This window comes from Accipiter gentilis, unplaced genomic scaffold (genome assembly GCF_929443795.1).
Source record: "Accipiter gentilis unplaced genomic scaffold, bAccGen1.1, whole genome shotgun sequence".
Taxonomy (NCBI): Eukaryota; Metazoa; Chordata; class Aves; order Accipitriformes; family Accipitridae; genus Astur; species Astur gentilis.
In genome coordinates, this window is record NW_026060956.1 from 716780 (window position 1) to 735601 (window position 18822).

General features: G+C 58.7%; 1 protein-coding gene across 1 annotated transcript; it reads left to right on the forward strand.

Moving 5' to 3' along the window:
- Nucleotides 1-603: 603 nt before the first annotated feature.
- LOC126037197 (adenylate cyclase type 10-like) lies at nucleotides 604-18527 on the forward strand. The gene is made up of 25 exons (XM_049797462.1): nucleotides 604-726; nucleotides 844-952; nucleotides 1256-1360; nucleotides 2479-2517; nucleotides 3167-3310; nucleotides 4037-4242; nucleotides 4687-4773; nucleotides 5750-5941; nucleotides 6056-6177; nucleotides 6815-6891; nucleotides 7201-7390; nucleotides 8302-8354; nucleotides 9757-9910; nucleotides 10629-10821; nucleotides 11350-11436; nucleotides 11919-12202; nucleotides 12827-12963; nucleotides 13851-13967; nucleotides 15025-15218; nucleotides 15455-15530; nucleotides 15896-16234; nucleotides 17037-17251; nucleotides 17634-17741; nucleotides 17899-18077; nucleotides 18350-18527. Exons 1-25 carry the CDS (start codon nucleotides 604-606, stop codon nucleotides 18525-18527), a joined length of 3708 nt encoding a protein of 1235 aa, XP_049653419.1.
- Nucleotides 18528-18822: the final 295 nt, after the last annotated feature.

Below are 18822 nucleotides of genomic sequence, written 5' to 3' on the forward strand. Positions count from 1 at the left end.
TTCAATTCTAGGGTCGGAAACCTCCTTTTTATGGTCCAAAGCCTCATTTTTAGGGTCCAAGCCTCATTCATCAGTTCCAAGCCCCACTCTTCAGGTGCAAAGACTCTTTTTGAGGGCCCAGAGCATCATTCTGAAGGCCCAAAGTCTGATGTGGAAGGGCCAGAGCCTCCGTTGTAGAGGCCCAAGCCTTATTTACAGTGTGCAAAGGCTCATTTTCAGGCCCCAACCCCCAGTTTTTAGCTTCCAAAGTCTCCTTTTTAGGATCCAGTCTGCAATCCGGAGGGTTCAAATGCTCATTTGGAGGGCCCAAAGCCTCATTTTAGGGGCCAAGCTCCTCGTTTAGGGTACGAAGCCTCATTTGGAGCCTCCAAAGACCCATTCTTAGGGTGCAAGGCCTTAGTTAGGTAGCTGCAAATTCAGCGACGGGTCGCTGCACGAGCCTCCCTTCGGCACTGTCCTCCAAGAAGTGGGGCGGCGCTGGCTGCCTCTGAGTCATTGGCTCAGCGTCAAGGAGGGAGACTGGGTCACGGCGGCAGCTGCTCGGCAGGCGATGACATACAGACGATGTCGCTGTTAGCTGATTGTGTTGCTTGAGGACAGATGATGGGTAAGCAAGTGATAACCTACGGAGGAGGTCACTGCCAGATGATTGTGAGCACCGCCATGAGGGCAGAGGGCCAGTCCCGCACAGAGGCCCCGGGCTCACTGTGCAACTCGCACTGTGTGGTGAGGTCCTCGTCCTCCCAGCTGGGCACGGCCATCTTCTCCTGAGGTACCCCGTGTGCCACAGGGCGCTGATGATGGCTTCTGCCTGGGAGAGGAACCGTTCGTTACCACTCACAGCTGGAGAAAGCAGCAGCTTTTCTCCCCAGTCTCATTGCTGAGGACTACCTCAAGATTATCAGTCCCGTTCAGGCTGTCCAAGGAGTGCTGCTCTTTGCGGATATTTCAGGTGGGGTGAGCAGGGAGGAGCAACCACGGACACGAGCCTTTTTGGGACACGCTAGGCCCTTTGGAGCCCTGCCCCGGCTCCTCAGACAGAGTGGCCACCTTGTCACTGCTGAGGTGTTCTGCTGGGATGCCCAAAGAGAGGGGGACGGGTTATGTTGGGCGGTCAACCACTGCCACCACCAGCACTGAGCCAGCGCGTGGGAAGGTGTGACCTACAGGTTCTCGGGCCGGGCAGCATGGAACTGGCTGCCAGGTCCTTTGTCCCACGTGGGCATTTCCTGACTTCTGGGTGTCCCTGTTACAGGTTTCACTGCTTTGACAGAGAAGTTCATCCAGAGGGCCGGCCCAGACAGAGGCACTGATGAGCTGGCGCAAACCCTCAATTCCTGCCTGTGTGACATTTTGGAGGGTAAGAGCCGTGCTGCGGGACTGTCTGCCATCGGGCCGTGAGGCTGCTCATGGAGGGTGGGGGTAGACATGCTGGGCAGCCTGGTCCTGCCTCCTTGCAAGGGCTGGGGCTTTCTGTGGCCTGCAGGAACAGCAAGAGCAGCCAGGGTCTCCCGGTGAGTCAAGACGGGCGCAGGTCCTTTCTGCTCCCCCCCTGTGGCTGAGGAGGCACCCGCTTTCTCAGCAGCTTCCTCTGTGCTTCTGGCATGAACACCCGGCTCAGTGATGCATTAGTGCCCAGAGCAGGCTGGGGGCATCCAGCAAGTGCCAGCGCACAAGTGACCCGAGGATGCTGGCGCTGATATATGTGTGCCTGTGACACCCTCGCGGGCGCCTTTTCACAGGGGACTTCTTGACCCTTCTAAGCTGACCGTGAGCACATTGGTGGCCACCTCTTTGGCAGCCCCTGTAGAGCAAAGCAAGAGAGTCCTCAAAGACGATGAAGGGTCTGGAGCATCTCTCCTATGAGGAAAGGCTGAGAGAGCTGGGACTGTTTAGCCTAGAGAAGAGGAGGCTTGGGGGGTGATCTTAGTAATGTGTCTAAAACCTGAAGGGAGGGTGCAACGAGGACAGAGCCAGGCTCTTTCCAGTGCTGCCCAGTGTCAGGAGCAGAGGCCACGCCCCAGGCATGTACTGAAACCCAGGATGTTCCCTCTGTACGTCAAGAAAGGCTTTTTGACTGTGAGGGTGGCCGAGCGCTGGCACAGGTTGCCCAGGCAGCTTGTGGAGTCTCCCTCCTTAGAGCTATTAAAAAATGATCTAGCCACCGTCTTGGGCAGCTGGCTCTGTGCAGCCCTGCTTGAGCAGCAGGGTTGGACCAGATGGACCCCAGAGGTCCCTTCCAGCCTCCACCTTTCTGAGATCTGGTGGCAGCTCGCAGGCCTGCCTCCGTGCCTGCTGTGCACGTAGCAGGGCTGTGGCCCCTGTGAGCCCGGGAGGCAGGCCAGAGTGGTGCTTTCCTGGGCTGTGCCCCACGGTGCACCCTCACCTGGGTGCTCCTCTCGGGGCGGAGGGGCTTGCTCTGTGGCTTCTGGAAGAAGGTGTCCACATGACTCTTCCTTTCCTTCTCTCTGTCCGCAGAGGTGCTGACTTTTGGAGGAGACATCTTTAAGTTTGCTGGTATGTACTTAGGACGACGATGCCCACGTGTGCTGACCTGCAGCATTTACCTGTTGTGGCGGCCATTTGCTGTGCTCTGCTTCTCAAGAGGCTCTGTGTAGCACCTTGAGGCGGCGTCCTGGCCACTCACGCAGCCCCCGTGCAGTGCCCTTTCTCCAGGCTTCTCTTTCTCCCGGGGCCTGCCTGCCTCCGGTTTGGCTTTGGCAAGGGCTGTTGTCTCCCTCATTCTGCCCCTGCTGGTAGGACCCTGGGCTGGGGGTGGGGGGACAAGGAAGCACTGAGAGGAGGAGACCCCCGAGAAAGCGCAGCCAAAGGTGTGTGTCGGGGTGGTGGTGAGGGGCGGGGAGGCCCTGGTGATGGCGGAGCTCGGGCTGCCAGGCTGCGAGGGCAGGACGAGGCCCTGGTGTGCTGCAGCTGCAGAGGAGCGCTCGGGGCAGGGGGTGCCAGCGCTGCCGGCTGTCGGCTGCTGTGGCTGGCCCGGGAGAGGAGAGGTGTGCCGGTGCCCAGGGTTTGGCCCTCCAGGACGATGCCCTCCCACAGGCCCATCTTCCTCAGCGCGTCGGCCGGTTTCTGCTGTCCCTGCCACTGAGCGCAGGTCGGGGAGAGTCAGGTCTCAGCAGAGCCTTTCCCTTTCCCTCACTTTCCCCAGGGGATGCTGTGCTGGTGCTGTGGAGAGCACCACCCCGGGAGCTGGCTAAGACCATCAGCCTGGTGCTGCAGTGTAGCCGGCAGATCCAGAGGAAGTATGGGAAGCGTGACACGCACGTGGGTCAGAAGATCCAGCTGAAGATAGGTACGGGCGCCGTGGCACGGGGTGCTTCTCGCTGGCAGGGAATGGGGGGATCCGTCCTGGGGCTAGTGCCAAAGGAAAGCATCTCCTGCGAGCATTTAAGGGGCCAGCTGTAGTCTGGGCGGGGATGGGAGACCAGGCCTGCTGGGTTTGCGTGCATTTGCAGATGCAGAGGAAGCTTAAAGGCAAAGCGGGCGTCAGATCAAGTATTAGGGTCCTCAAATGTCTGATTTAGCACAAATGTCTGTGGGAGGTAGTTATCTCCATTTTTTCGGGGGGGGGGCAGCTTTGCATCCTTTGCCCTGCTGGATTCTCCCCTGCCTCTCACAAAGAGCAAAGGGGAGCTGCTTTGCACATGGCTCTGGGAAGGGCTTTGGCAGGCTGTCATGGGTGTTGTCAAGCAGACAGCTACAACCTGCCTGCACGTTAGCAGAGCAGGCAGTGATCAAGCCCGCCTGGTTTGCTGGGCTTCTGGGCAGGCTGCTGGGCTTCTGGGCAGGCAGCTGGCTAAGACACCCGGCACTCTCAACACACTGTCTGTTTCTAGACACCTGTTTCAGGGACCTGTGTCAGTATGCCCCTGAGTAGGATGGAGGATGCCCTCCCTTTCCATAACGCCAGTCTCCCCACTGGGCTTCAGATTAGGTTCTGAACAGCTGAGATGCTGGGGGCTGTAGAGCTCAAAATCTTCCCTGTGTCAGTGCTGCTTCTCCCTCTCTTTCTCACCAGGGATCTCTGCAGGGCCCGTGGACCTCCTGGTAGTCGGAGACAGGAGGCGGCAGTACTTCTTGATCTGTGGCGAGGCCCTGGATGAAGTTTGTGAGGCGGAAGAGCTTGCGAATGCAGGTGAAGTAATCCTCTCAGCCACCTCCTGGGAGCTCTGTGAGCAGCACCGGCTCAGGACCAGGCGCCTTGCAGGCAAAAGAGCTGTGAAGGTAGGTGGGTGGCATGGCCTGTAGAGCCATTTTGAGGACCCAGACCTGGACATGAAGGAGGGAGGTGTCAGAAGGCTGAGGAGCTGGATGTGGAGAGAGTTGGAGCTGTGGAAGTGGGTGGGCAGCTGAAGCTCTTGTCCTTCCCTCTCAGGGGTAACAGTGGTCTGGGCTTGCTTGGTTTGAGGGGTCGGGAGGCACTGGGAGGGTTTTGGCCCCACCAGCCATGTCCTCTGTGGGTCATGGCGCTGTTGCTGACAGCTGGGGGATGCTTGGGTGATGCCTGCCCAGCTCCGGTGCTTCTGAGGAAGCACTGCTGTCCCATCCAGCCAGGTGGGCTTGTTCTCCCCTTTTCTGGGCAGTGACGGTGGAGGGCAGGCTTTGTCCCCTGGGACTCCTGGGGAGGCCAGTGGCAGTGCCTTCACGCCGTGTGTCTCCAGGTTACAGGCATGGATCCGATGTCTTGGTCAGAACGCCAAGACGCTTTACGCAAGCTTGTACGACACCCAAGGAGCCACCGCTTGGAAGGGGAAGGTGAGTGCCAACTTCACCTTGTTCGCGGCTTGCCTGGAAAGGTGGGGCCTGGCTGCTTCAGGGGCCAGAGAGGAACCACCTGCGCCCTCTTCCTCCTTTCGGCTGGCACTCGTGCTTTTGGCCCTCGCGTGCATCAGCTGGGGCGGTGGCTGCTGCTGCCTTCTCCCTCCAGGGGACAGCACTGCCGTGAGCATCTGGAGGTGGCAACATGAGCAAAGGCAGAAGACTCTTTCTCCCCCGTTTCCCGTGCCAGCCCCTGCTTTCCAACACCTCGTAGTCCTGTCCTCCCAGCGACCACCTGCTTTTTCTCTCCTCAGGTGCCATGAGACCTGCTCTTCTCCTGCCCGGTGGCGCTAATGCGTACGACGTGCTTAGCAAGTACATGTCAGGAGCTGCTCTCGGGAAGGTACGTCCAGGCCACCACTGCTGGGGGCTGCATTTTTGGAGGGCAGAGGAAGTGGTGCATTGCAGAGATGGAGTTCTCACGAGAACAGACAAAGAGAAGGAAACGCACCCTGAGAAGACAGCGCGGGGAAACTGAGCCAGGGGGCACTGGTGCCGCACCATTGCGTGTGTTGTCCTCAGAGAGATACGGGTGGTGGGCGGCAGACTTCTGTCTGCCTGTCTTTTCTGGGGGTATGGTTCTGGATGCGCCGGGGTGGTGGTGGTGGGATAAAGGGGAGGTTGCACTGAAGTCCCCAGAGCATCCCTGCGGGTCGCCCCTCGTGTCCACACCCGTCCCAGGATGGGGTGGTACCGGAGCACCTTTCTCTCCTTTGTCATTTGCGTTAATGATTCGGTATCTGCCTGCCACAGGCTGGGCAGCCTGCCCGCCATGTGCACTGAGAGAAGGATTCAGCCCTTCCTCGGGGAGTACCTGCTATTGCCAGTATGCCTGCTCTCCCTCGGTGTCTGGTATGGGCAGTAAGCCCCCGGGAGAGCAGGCTGGTGAAGCCATCCTGCTCTTGTCTTCCAGCTTGATGACAGAGTGCCGCTGGACCTCTTCTCTGAGCTACGGCCGGTCACCAGCCTCTTCGTCCAACTGCAGTTGACTGCAGGAATCAGCACAGTGGACATCCGCACCCTCATCCACGATGCCAGCAGGAAGATGCTAGAAATCCTCTGTCCTCACAAAGGCAAAATCAACAAAATCGTCCTGTTTGATAAGGTGAGTGTGTGGGAGCAATCGCTTCCCCCCACCCTGAGGGGGTGGGCGGTGAGGAAGAGGGAGAGGCTCCCTCTTAGGCATTGTAGCAAGATGTGCTGCATCCGTCCTTGGCAGGGCTGCATGTTCCTCTGCGTGTTTGGCCTCAGTGGAGAAAAGCTGCCCTACGAGAGCATTCACGCCTTGCAGAGTGCTATTCAGATCTTCAATTCCTGCTCCACGATGCTCATGGAAGTAGAGTGAGTGTGTGGTGGGGGTGCGTGCTGCTTGGGATGGCGCAAGGGGGCTTCCCAGAAAGAGACGTGTCTTCTAGCTTGCTCTGCCTTGTCCCTGGCAGGAAGGAGGCAGTGCCCTGAGAGGTGGCAGGCAAGCCCCGGACTTAGCCCTCGGCAGCCAGGCGGAGTCCCGCCAAGCACACCCTGCTAGCCACCGTGCTGGAACGAACCCTTGCAAGGGCAAGAGGCTCCTTGGTGCCAGAGGCAGGCCCTTCTGGGCGACTGGCCCATGAACAGGGATGGGGTCCAGCCACCTGATCTCAGGTTGCTGCCATCGCAGGCAGTGACATCGCGGGTGCCTTCTTCCCTCCCTCTTTGCTCATGAGAGGGCTGTGGCCTTCTGCAGGTTGCAGCTCAGGGAAAGTGGCCTCAGGGGAAGTGTCCAAAACATCCCACATGCGCTCTACCCCTGTCCTTTGTCCCTTGCAACGTGGGTATGTTGCGCCCCTGAGCTCTCCACGTCCCCAGGACCCGCGCTGGCAGGACAGGATGGCAGGTGGCCCAGGCTAGCGCCGAGGGGAGATGCGGGAAGGGATGAATCTGGGCGGGCAGGACTGCGCCTGGGGCGCTGCTGAAGCTGCACTGTTTCCCTGTGTGCCAGGGCAGTGTCTGTTGCAGTTACCAGTGGGATGGTGTTCTGCGGAGTCACCGGCCACCCTCTGAGGCATGAATACACAGGTAGGAGGCGTGTGTCTGAGGCGCGGGAGGCTGGCGTGGGCCTGCTTAAGCATAGCACTCTGGAAGAGGAAGGCGGGCTGGGAGAGGGCTTTCCCAGCAGCCGGTCAGGAGCGGCCCGGGCAGTGCGGGTCCTGGCCCGTGGCAGGAGAACGGGCTCTGTGGCCGTTTGTTCCCCTGGGTTCTGCTGATCCCGCTGTGGGGTTGGCCTGTGCTGGAGGTGAGGCAGCCGTTGGCCTGGAAGGGCGCCACGGGGCTGGTCGCACGGGTACGTCAACGCACGCTCTCGCACGCTCGCTCTCTCTCTGGCAGTCGTTGGCCAGAAGGTGAATTTGGCAGCCCGGATGATGGTGCACTACCCTGGGCTGGTGTCCTGTGATGCAGTGACCTACGCCTCCTCTCGGCTGCCCCCTTACTACTTCAAGGAGCTGCCGGAGAAAAAGATGAAAGGCCTCAGTCATCCTGGCACTCTCTATCAATATGTGGGGATCACCAAGAAGAGGTGAGTGACCTCCGAGAGGGCTGGACGAGGGGATTGTGGCATCAAGGGTGCAGCCTTGGCCAGCAAAGAGGAATTAGGCAGAGAGAGACCAAGCTGGTCTCCCTTGCCTGTGGCTGAGACGGTCAGAAGCCCTGGTGCGGGAGGCTTTTTGCCTCTCTCCCCTGCTGTCTCCTGCTGCTAAGAGAGCGGGAGTGAAGCCCCAGGGATGGGGAAGGTTAGTCTGTCTTGGCAGACACAACCTGGCCTTGCAGGCTCTGTCCAAATGGCTTTCAGCTGTGCTTGCTCCACCACATGCCCTGGTAATGCTGACCCAAGGAGGTTTTTGGGACAAGCCGCTTCCGAGCAGGAAGCTTTGGGCCAGCCTGGTTCCCATGGGGAAATGTGGACCGTGGGGACACCCTTCCTCATGTCGTCCTGCTGAAACCTCAGCTTTTCCTCTGGGCCAGGATTTGACCTTCGCTTTGGATGACGGTTTGAACGTTAACATTGCCATCTCTTGGAAACTCCAGGAGGAGTTGAGCCAAAGGTGCTAGGTGCTTGGCATCCCAGCCCGTTCAGTGACACAAGTCCTCCTTTCCAAGACACTTGTTTCTCTTGGCCAGCGTGTGCTAGCCAACAGCACACCCTGGCTCCTTTCACGTGTCTGCAGCGTCTCTTGGTTTGGCCTCTGGTGGTGGCCTCTGGATACGTTCTGCTGTTCTGCCATGGCCGTTGGGCTTCTTTATGCTTGAAGCTGTCCTAGCGTGCAGCTTGAACTTTGGGTGGGGGTGCATACAGGGGAAAACATGCTGCCCGAAAGACAAGCAGGTGCACGAGGAGCACATCCTGCCCCTCCATGCCAGGCTGCTTCTCTGTGTCCCCTGGCTTCTCACCAGCTAATTGACTGGTGTTTTCTTTTCCCCTGCTTCTAGCATATTTGGCATGGGTCTTGCCAAGAAGAGGTCAGAGTACGCCCCCTTACTGGGTAGGTGGAGAATGCCTTGCTCTTCTGAAGCCCAGTTTCTTCCCCTTGGTAACTTTTAGCGCCACGCTGGGGCGGGAGAAGCTTTTGCCAGGGATGGTGTTGCTGCAGAGGCCCTAAGGAAGTGCGGCCTCTCTCGGCCCCTACTTGGTTGACCTCTTTGGGGTGGAAAGCAGGGTGAGGCGCCTGGTGCTGCCTTGCCCTGCTCCAGACCTGGTACGAAGGTACCTTTCAGCTAGGGAGCTGCTCACGCCTGGGGGCTAAACTGATCCCGGTCTTTGGGATCAGGAAAGCGATTGCCTTCTGCCAGTCTGACGGAGAGTTCCGGTGGTGGGTTCTCCCCCTTGTACTCCTCAGAGATCCTTTCTTGGCAGCATCTGGGCGTAGACATGGCAATGTCAGGACCCACGGGGTGCCTTTAATCCCTCGGTGTCTTGCTGGAGGTTTTGGGCCCTGTTACAGGTTAACCCCGGGAGGCAGCTCAGCCCCACAGAGCCACTCGCTCCCCCCAGCGGGATGGGGAAGAGAATCGCACAGCTTAATAGGTAGAGCAAAAGCTGCGCAAGCATGCAAGGCCAAATCAGGCATTCGTTCCCTGCTTCCCATGGGCAGGCAGGTGTCTAGCCATTTCCAGGAAAGCGGGGCTGCATCGTGCGTAACGGTGACTTGGGAAGACAAACGCCGTAACTCCAAACGTCCCCCCTTCCTCCCTCTTTCCCCCAGCTCTTCTTGCCAAGCACCGCATCATATGGTACGGAATAGGCCTTTGGGCAGTTGGGGTCAGCTGTCGTGGCTGTCGTGCCCCCTCCCAGCTTCTTGCGTGCCCCCAGCCTGCTCGCTGGCGGGGCGGCGTCAGAAATGGTAAAGGCCTTGACGCTGTGCAAGCGCTCTTCAGCAATAACCAAAACATCGTTGTGTTATCAACGCCCATGTCTGGTCACAAATCCAAACCATAGCACCATAGGAGCTATCACTGAAGAAAATTCACTCTAGCCCAGCCAAAAGACACTGAAGATGCTGCCTCAGCTCCCAGGAAGTGCCCTGTGGCTCATGCTACAGCGAGGAGATGCTGCAGCGACTCGCATCATCTCTTCCAGTCTTGTGCTGGATCGCTGCGGGGAGTTGCACGGGGCCGGCTGAACCTCTGTGTCTGTGGGAGGGCAGAGGGTGGCGGGACGGGGAAGAAGGCATGGAAGCTGCACTGTGGGGCAGGCGGGCCGGCTGCCGCTCTGGGGAAGGCAGAGGTAAAAAAGCTGGGATGAGTGGGCAGGAAGGAGGCCTGGCTGTAGGCAGGCTGGTGGAAGTGGTGGCAGGACAGGGAACTGCGGTGGAGGGTGCCAGCCAAAGTGGCATCTCTCTGCTTTTCAGCACGCCCAGCAGCTGGTTTTCTTGTTTGTCTTCACAGGTCGGGAGAAGGAGATTGACCGCTTTGGCAGCTGCTTGAAAGCCTATGAGGACTTAGGACAAAGCCACATCCTGGCGTTTGAGGGCACGATGGGCTCCGGAAAGAGCCACTTACTTACCGAACTGGCCTATTTAGGCCAGGCTGCTGGCCACAGGTACAGGTTTTTGACCTCTAGCTTTGGGATGCTGCCCCTGCCCATCACCTGGCAGCCATAGAACAGTCCGTCCCCTCTGCTGGTGCGCCTGGTCCTTGGACTGCAGCCTCCCGAGAAGGCCTCCTGGAGACTCTCCCTAGGAGCACCTGCATGCTCTGCTCCCGCCTCTACACCTCTGGGGAGTTGGAGGTGGCTTCTTGAGCCGTGGCCTTTCCTCCTTCACCTCTGGGCCAGGCACAGATAGAAGGAAAGAGCCCGAGCCCAATGCTTTTCATCTGACTCGAGATGCAACAGACAGCAGGGTGGCCTGTCTCGGAAGCCCTGCTTGCCCTCTGCTCCTTCCCAGAAGGAGCACTGGGGCAGAAAAGCCTTCCTGTGGTCTGGGAGTCAGGCTGCTAAGGTCTGGAGCCCAAAGGCAAACCCACCACTTGCTCCATCCTTGCCCCTTAGCCCCGTGAGTTCCTCTGCAGGGGGGACGTAGCGAGACCTGGGCCGGTGCTGTGGAGACACAAGAGTCTGGAGCCGGCTCTCCCAGTGGCTTGGCAGCAATTGCCCCTCTGTGCCCTTTCTCGTATGAGGAGTGAAAAGCTTGGCCTCCTCTGGGAAGCACTTTGAGACGAGTGGCTGACGAGCACCCCCCCAAGGGCATCTGCACCCCTTTTGTCTTAGAAGGCTTGGGCTGTTGGGGATCTCAGTCCCCTTTGCTTTTGCACGGCAGGGTAGTTGCCATGGAACTGCTAGAGGCCAACGTGAGGCAGTCCTTCTCTGCCATCCGTACGCTGATGGCCAGGGCCCTGGGCCTCCAGGACAGTGAACCGTGCGGTGCCAGGCAGTGCACGCTGCAGACAAAGCTCCGAGGGACAATTGAAGAGAGCAGCTTTTGTCTCCTCAGTGACATTTTCCTTGTCGAGGTGAGAGCAAGAGGCGTCTCTGGCCCTGGAGAAGGCCTTCTCATGAGCTTTATCGGGGTCTGATGTTGTGTGGGCGCGCTGCTGGGAGTGCCTGAGCTCGGGGGTGGGAATCGTGGGGGTGGTAGCACAGGTTTCCCATTCCTGGGCCCTGGGGGGCTCCCTTTCTGGGGTGAGTTCATGTCCTGCGCTGCATCTGGCGGTGCCTGGTGCCTTGTTCAGCACCTTGGAAGTGGCACTGGAGAGAGGCTGGTGCTGGGCGAGTGGTCTGCTCCAGCCAGCCCAAGCTTCCTACAGGCAGAGAACCAGCTCTTCAGCCCACCCCCAAGCCCCAGCTCTGCCAGCGACCCTCAGCAGAGGGCCTCTGCTTTGGGCTCCAGGTGTAGCCCCCACTGTGGCTCCTTGCACCTGTGCTGGGGAGAGCTAAGGTGCTGAGGCCAGCAGGGGCAGTTTGCTCTGCGGTCTTGCTTGGTGGGTTCATGTGCCTAGCCCCGGAGCGATGCTTCTGCCTGACTGTGCTTTTCTGGCCAGTTTCCCGTTTCGGACAAGGTTCGCGAGATGCGTGGAATTGAAAGAAAAAAGGAGTTGCACTCGACTTGGGCAAAAGTGCTGGAGAAGGTGAGCCTTTCTCCTTCCTTCCTCCCTTCCTCCCTTCCAACCTTCCTTCCTTCCTCCTGGGTCAGAGAAGGAAAACAAGCCTGCTGGCTGCAGACTCTGCACCACAGCAGTGTGAGTGCATGGGAGGACCACACGCCCGGGCCATCGCCCTTTGGGGCCTGAGAAACCCCCCACCCCCACGTCCCCCCTCCTCCACGCAGCCCCACAAACACACCCCATAGCTTTCCTCCCGTCGAGTGTACCCTGGACAAGGAGCAATGGCTTCTGCATTCCCTTGCCCAAGCTGCCTCCTTCTGCAGGTCAGGTGGTGTTAGGTGTGACCTTAAAATCTCAAAGAAATTGAGTCAGTAAGCTTCTGAGCAGGGAAGCAGCTGGGGAGAGACTTCAGAGCATCCTCTCAAGAGACAGAGGCTCAGTCTCCTCCCCTGCAAGACACTTGGGATTCCACTGGATTGTCCTCAGAACATCCTGCTTTTTTTCAGACCATTGGAGGAGAATTTGGCATTTTCGTCATCGACAATGCCCATTTCATCGACCCTGCCTCCTGGAGTATCATGTCACCCGTGCTCCGAAATGTCTCCTACTTCATGGTCATGAGCTTGGCGCCGGGCTACCCAAGGACAGAGGGCTTTTGCAAAGCTGCAGCAGACAGCACAATGTCCCAGAAAATCACCTATCTTCATCTGGATGAGCTGAAACCTTCAGCTGTGGTGCAGGAGGTCTGCCAGAACCTTAGAGTAGACAGCATCTCCAGGGATCTAGCGAGGTAAGTTTGAGGCAGGGGAGCTCCTCCTGAGGGCTTGAACCTATGCAGACCACGGGCGGGAATCAGCCCCCCCGGAAAGGGAGCGCAGGGCCACTAGAAGCATCACCGACTCTAGCGAGTACTCTAGGAGGTGGGTTGCTTGTTATGCCTTGTCCTGGCAGGCGTGAGCTGAGAGCGGGCCACTGCCGAGACACAGAGCGTGGGAAGTGTCAGCCCTTCGCGGCTGCACAGAGAGGAAGGGAGGAAGAGTCCCGAGCCCAAGTGTGGCTGGGCTGTGAAAAGGCCTTGGTCTAGGTGGCCAGGCTGTGGGGGAGATTCCCTGGGACAGAGGCCTGCCCTGCTGCCAGAGAGGATCTAGGCTCCTGAGGAGGGGAAAGGCAGGGCTCGCTGCTCTGCGCTTTGGCCGTTGGCCGCAATTCTTTTCCCACGGACTTCAGCGAAGGCCGGAGGTTCGGGGGGGCCCAAAAGCCCAAGCCAGCAGAGGACTGTCCCATTCAAAGGCGAGGTGCAGCTGTGACAAAGATGCTGGCTACCCTGTATTGCCCAAGTGACTCGCTGCCCACCTGAACCGTGTTTCACTTTACTCCTCTTGTGGTGGTCACTGCCGCGTCTGCTCCTGTCCAGGTTCCTGATCCAAAGAAGCTCGGGGATCCCGTATTACTGCAAGGAGCTGCTGGGCTGCCTTCTTTGCAACAACATGCTCTTGTTCCGCACCCGGAGGCGGGGTGGAAAAGCAGAAGACAACTGGGAGAGCCTGATCAGTAAGCACCTTTGCTGCTGACTAGCGAGTTGCTGTGGCGCATTCTCCGCAGCACAGTCTTGCCCCATCGTTCCCCCGTTGATCTGGGCAGAGTCAGATCTTGCAGCAGTGCAGAACGTGGTCTGGCGGAGGCGTGGGCTCCTGCGTGCCTTGCTGTTGGGACAGCCAAAGCAGGGGCTGGCGAGTTGTGGTGGCTTGGAGGGGCCTAAATTCTTGGGGGGGTGCGGGGGGGATTGGGGGTCTAAAACACGGGGGAAATGGTTCCAGAGCACATGTGTTTCTGGTGTTTCTTAGGCATTCTAATGGGCACGTAATTTACCCTGGCCCAACGCCAGCTCACTTGAGAACAAACCCCAGCTTGAGGCGAGGGACGGGCCTGGGAAACTTGAATTCAAACCCATAAATCCCCACAAGGGTGTGGTAACGGAAGAAAACGGTGGCAATGCCGCCGAGAGCGCCATGCCAGCCAGAGTGCTGTGGCCTTGGGAGCAGCCGGGGCTGATGCTGCATTTTGCATGATCACTGGCAATTTCCCTGGCTGCGGAGGTAGCCCTGTCGAAGGCAGCAATGCTGCTGCTTTCTGTCGCGGGGCATTCAGTTGCCCCCTAGGCACTCCAGAAGCTTTGACTGAGGGGCTGTTTGGGAAAGCTGGTCTGAAGGCAGAACACCTGCCTGTTCTGGGAGGGCTATGCAAAGAAATGCTTGCAGTGGGAACCTGTTTTGCTGTGCTTAATGACCACGTTCAGCGCGTGCAGGTCTGTGCGCTTGCACTGGACCATGTGAAGTGGGACTTGTCCCATCTCAGGTGAATTTTGAAACGTTTGCAAGCCGCAAGTGACTTTGCAAATTGCCTTAGTCGTGTTCTCTTGCTCCACCCAGCTTCTGCAGTTGAGGCTTCACCCCTCACAGCAACCTCGAGCTCCAGCGCGGGGAACGATGGCACGGTCTGCTTCATCAGACCAGACGTGAACCCGGAGAACACGGTGCTGCCCACCACCTTGAAAGGTGAGGGACCGAGAGCCGCTCTGCCGGCTCGCGGCTGTGCTGGGGCCCCTTCGCGGGGCATTGGCTAGAGGGAGGCTGGGCATTTGTGTGCTGCAGAGTCACCCTCTCAGCTTGGGGGCTCTGCTGGGAAGGTGGCTCCAGTGCAACCAGGAACAGGCCTGGGGTTGCGGGCAGCCATTTACCCCTCCTGGGTGTGAACCAGCTGTGAGCCTGCTGGCTGCTTTCCAGCAGCAGGTAGGAGAGAAAAGGCTATTGGTGCAACACTAGAATGGCTCCCTTTTCTCACAGAAGCAAATCCTTTGCTGGGAAAAGTCTTTGACTTGCCGCTGACTCAGCTGTGATCGCGACTTTGCCCTCGCTATTCTCTTTTTAAGCTCCCCAGCTAATGGCGCTCTCAAGGCACTTAATCCAAACCAGATCCGTTGTTTTTTTCTGTGAATTGGCACGGAAATCCCCCCATACCAGGAGAGCGGGATGGGGGAGCTGTCAACGACTGTCCCTCCTCTCTAGCCATAGCCATTTGTATGAACCTCGAAGAAACGTCATGCTAAAGCATTCCTGCTATTACGTTGTTCTGTCCCATCCCTGCGCGCCGCCCCCCCCCCCAAAAAAAAAAACAAAAAAAAAAACAAACCCCAAACAAAAGGCATATTATTTTCTGGCCAAGTTAAGAGAGGCATTGTGGGGAGCTCTGAGTCCAGCTCTGCTGTGGGGAAGGTTCTCTGTTTTCTGTGTGCGCTGTTGGGCAAAACCCTACTCCAGATCTGGTAGGGCGCATCATGGACGCATGTACCTGCTGGATCCTGCCCTCCTCACCCCAGGGGGGCGAGCGTCTGTTTGAGCGTCTCGCTCTTCCCCAGGCCTTGTGGCCTGCGATTCCAACAGGTGTGGAGCCATTTTGAAGACGCCTGCCCTGGGTTGCAATTGCCCAGCAGGTGCGGTGCCGAGGAGAAGAGGCCAAAGTCTACCCCATTTCATGTGTTGAGACTTTCCAGCCTCTCCAGCCTCAGCATGGGGAACAGGCAAGAGAGAAAGAGGTGTTGCTTCTTTTTGACAGAGATTGCGCTGGCCCAGCTGGACCGGATAAAGCCACTGAAGCAGACGGTTTTGAAGTTGGCAGCTGTCATCGGGCCAGTGTTTACCACCCAGCTGCTGTCACACATCCTTCCTCATGGCATCAGGCACAAGATGAATTGCTTGTTGGACATGCTGGTGAGCGACAACATCCTTAAGTGGCTGAAAACCACAGAGGTTTCACACAGCTCCCAGCTGTGTCCTGGTGGGGCTCGCCAGGGCACGGTGCACTTCCCCCCTCTGCCCCAGTAATGGCTGGGTGGAGCTCAGGCAGGCATGGCGGTTCGGGATGGCTTGTTCAAAGATCTTACAAGTCAATCTCAAAGAACGCTAGCGTTGCGCTGGAGGGAAGCTCCCACCAGCTGTCCCAAGTGCCTCTGCTCCTCTGCCTTCAAGTGCCGCTTGTAGCGCAGGCACGGGAGGGCATGTGCAATCACCGATATCCTCTCCCAGCTGCCTGCGGCATCCGCATCAAAGGTGGCCTCCAAAGTGCCCCAGGGCCTTTGAGAGGCTTTTATTCAGCTTTGATTCCCCTGTGGCGCAGCAGGGGAAGCTCAGGAGGCTGGGGACTGCCTTGCCAGGAGCGGAGAGAAAGCACTGGCCGGGGCTTGCTTCGGCTGGCGGCAACATCCCCAGCTCCTGTCTGGAGCACAGCTGAGCACTGTGTCCCCCGGGCTGTGCTAGCATCAGCAAGGCAAGGCGGGCCCTTTTGCCTCATCCTGCAAGGCTCGGTGTGCAGCAGCGCTGGTTTGCCGCTAAGGATGCTCACCAAGGCATGACTTTCATGCCCCGGCTGGGACGGCCCTGAGCCCTGGCCCCAGCTCAGGCTGATGCAAAGGCCCTTTGCCCTGCAGGTGTGGAGAGACCCTCTCTGAGCAAGAAGACCACGGAGCGGCAGTCTGGCGTGCTGGTCTTCTGTGTCCCACTGCTGCGGGAGGCTGCCTACGAGCTGTGGCCCGAGAGACAGCGGGTCGCCTTGCACCGCAAGTGCGCCGCCTTCCTGGAGCGGCACGCGCACAAATGCAAGAGCTGCAGCCAAGGGGACTTTGTTGCCTTCCACCGCTTCACTGTCACCAGCAGCCAGGAGGGAGGGAGCAGTCAGGGCCCTGCTGAGCAGGGCGACCCTCACAGCTGGGAGGCCTTGGTGCTCGCAGGAGAACAGCTGAAGAGGGATAGGACTCATGCCCCTGAGGGTATGCTGTGCACCATGCTTCACAGCCTGGGCCCTCCAGGACCCCAGGGGGGGCTGTGCTGGGGATGGGGTGGGAGGACATCTGCTAGGGACGAGCCCAGGAGGTGAGGATGGCCACTGCAGACTTTCCGCAGTGTGTCGCGACCCTTGCAAGGATCCTTGCGATCCCCAGCCCGCTGGGAGAGGGAGAGTAGTTCTTCCCCCGCGGTATGTGAGGAGGTGTCTAACCCCCTGTTTTCTTTCCTGATGCTGCAGGTGCTCTGCAGCAGCAGCAGGCTTTCCTGGAGGAGGATTTTGGGTGAGCAGACACGGTTTTGATGATTTTGGAAGGCAGTGAGCTCAGGGTGTCCAGAGGAGACAAAGGAAGCGCCGCCATTTGGCTGCCGGTTGTGACTGCAGCTTAGGGAAGAGGCTTTCTGTGGGGTGGGAGGTGGGAGGAGGTGGCCGTGGAGGTGAGGGAGGGCTTGAGGAAGCCTGTGGTCTCAGAGCGATCATCGCACTACACTGGAGCAGCCCTTGCTTTCCAGTTCCTACAGAGTAGCACTGCAAAATCTGCAGGGGAAAACCTGCCCCGGGGACTCGGGTGGTTTGCCTGTGGGAAGAGGTGACAGAAAGCCCAGCTTGTCTCTTTCTCCCTACCTACAAAGCACCTGTACGGGTCGTACGTGCCCGTGGCCTCGTGCTCTGCTTTGAAAAAGGGCTTTTGATGCCATCTCTGTGGGGAGAAAGAGCAGTACAGGTGATGCCTGTGTATTCTTTGCTCTCTTCTTCTCCTGGGAACCGTCCTCTGACTAGTGTGGCAGGACGGTTTCTGGCAAAGAGGGAACAGACAGCTGAGCTGCCCAGCAAGACCGACAGAAAGCACAGCGGTACATGCTCATGTGAATGCAAAGCCATCGTGGAATCGGTGCTTGTGCCTTTGGCTCGCCACTACGTGGCGATGGGCGATGCTGCCAGAGCCTTCTACTACCTTCTGGAGTCTGCGGCTGCCTACCTGCATGTCTCCAACAGCTACATGGTGAGTTGCCCTGCTTGCCAGCACGCACTGTGCACAGAGGCCTGCCTGCCTGCCTGGCCGCTGCACTCGGGCATGCCTTTGCGGGACCTTGGAAGGGAAATGCTGGGGTCAGACCCTGACTTTTTCCTCTGGTTTGCCTCTTCTGCGGCAAGAGACACAAGGCACTGTGCCCTTAGCACGGGGGGCATTAGCTGGGAGGCAGTCTGAAGGATCACTGGTGCCTGTCTGTGCTCTGAGACAGTGTGACTGTGTTTGGGCGGGCGTCACCAGGGGGAGAAACAGGCCCTCTTAAGACAGATGCCAGAGGCAATGACGAGGGAGGACAAGGCTGGCCATGGGCTCTGCACCCACGCTCACCTGCTCTCTGTGTGCTTGCGCAAAGGCCCTCATGAAGCTGAACGAAGCGGAGGTCCTGAGGAACTCGCTAGAGAAGAAAGCAGATGTGATAGCCTGCTTTGAAGAGGCCACCTTCTTCAGCCTCAAAGGGGAGGTAAGAGACGGGCAGGTCTGGAGGGATCTCCCGGGGGACGGAGCTGGATGCCTCCCGCGGTTGCAGGGGATATCCCTGGCATCTCCAGCCACTTGGAGATTCCTGCAGTCTCCTGGGCAACTAGTCCATATCAGGATGCTTCCCTTTTCCTCTGCAGGTCTGCTGGCATATGGGGCACATGAAGCTGGCAAAGAAAATGCTCAGGGAGGCTTTGAGCCTGCTCGGAAGACAATTCCCCCGGACCTCCATTGGAGCCTTTGTCAAGTCTCAGGTGGAAAAGTTGCCGTGTGCCTCTTCTGTTTCCAGAAGAGTATCCTCCCTTCCGCAGGAGGCCCGGTAAGAAGCAGAACTGAGAAGCCAGGGGAGGAAGAGCCATTTCCCACCTGGTCCCAGGCATCCCGGCCCAACCTGCCTAGGCTTGAGGCCACCCTGAACCTGACACATAGGCCTTAGCAGGACCGAGGCAGTAAGGAGCCACGTGCGGGTAGACCAGGGGACGGCAGAGCCCCACACTCCCTCCCTCCTTGCACCCTGCTTTCCCCCGGCCCTGTCCATTTAGCACTGCACAGCTAGAGCCTCTGGGCCAAGCAGTTTCTCTCGTGTGGCAGGAGGAAGAGGCTAGCCTGGCTGCTGCGGCAGAGCTGCTGTCTTTCCTTACTGGAGCACCTCTTCAGCCTGGAGGGCACTTCCAGTGGACGGACGTTCTCCCGCCTGGCAGCGCGCATGAAGGCCAACACGGACAGGGCAGCGGACTCCTATCGGGCAGCAGACTCCTGCCACAGATAGACTTACGCCCAGAAGGGTGGCAATGAAGTTACCTCATTAAACAGCTCCGTCATTATGACCTTTGGAGTCGGGCCTTTCTTTCTTTCTTTCTGCGGCACGGAATGGTACGCTGTCTTATCGTTTCTGTTGATGGCTACTGCGGCGGCTCCATCAGTGATGGCTACAGCTCTCTCGCAGGCCCTTGTGCAGGCTCCTGATGGAAGACGCTTCTGATTTGAGGTCGCATTAAAACCAGAGGCCTCTAAAACCCGAGCCCTCTCTGTTGTTCTTGCTCCTCACCACCTACGTACGGGCA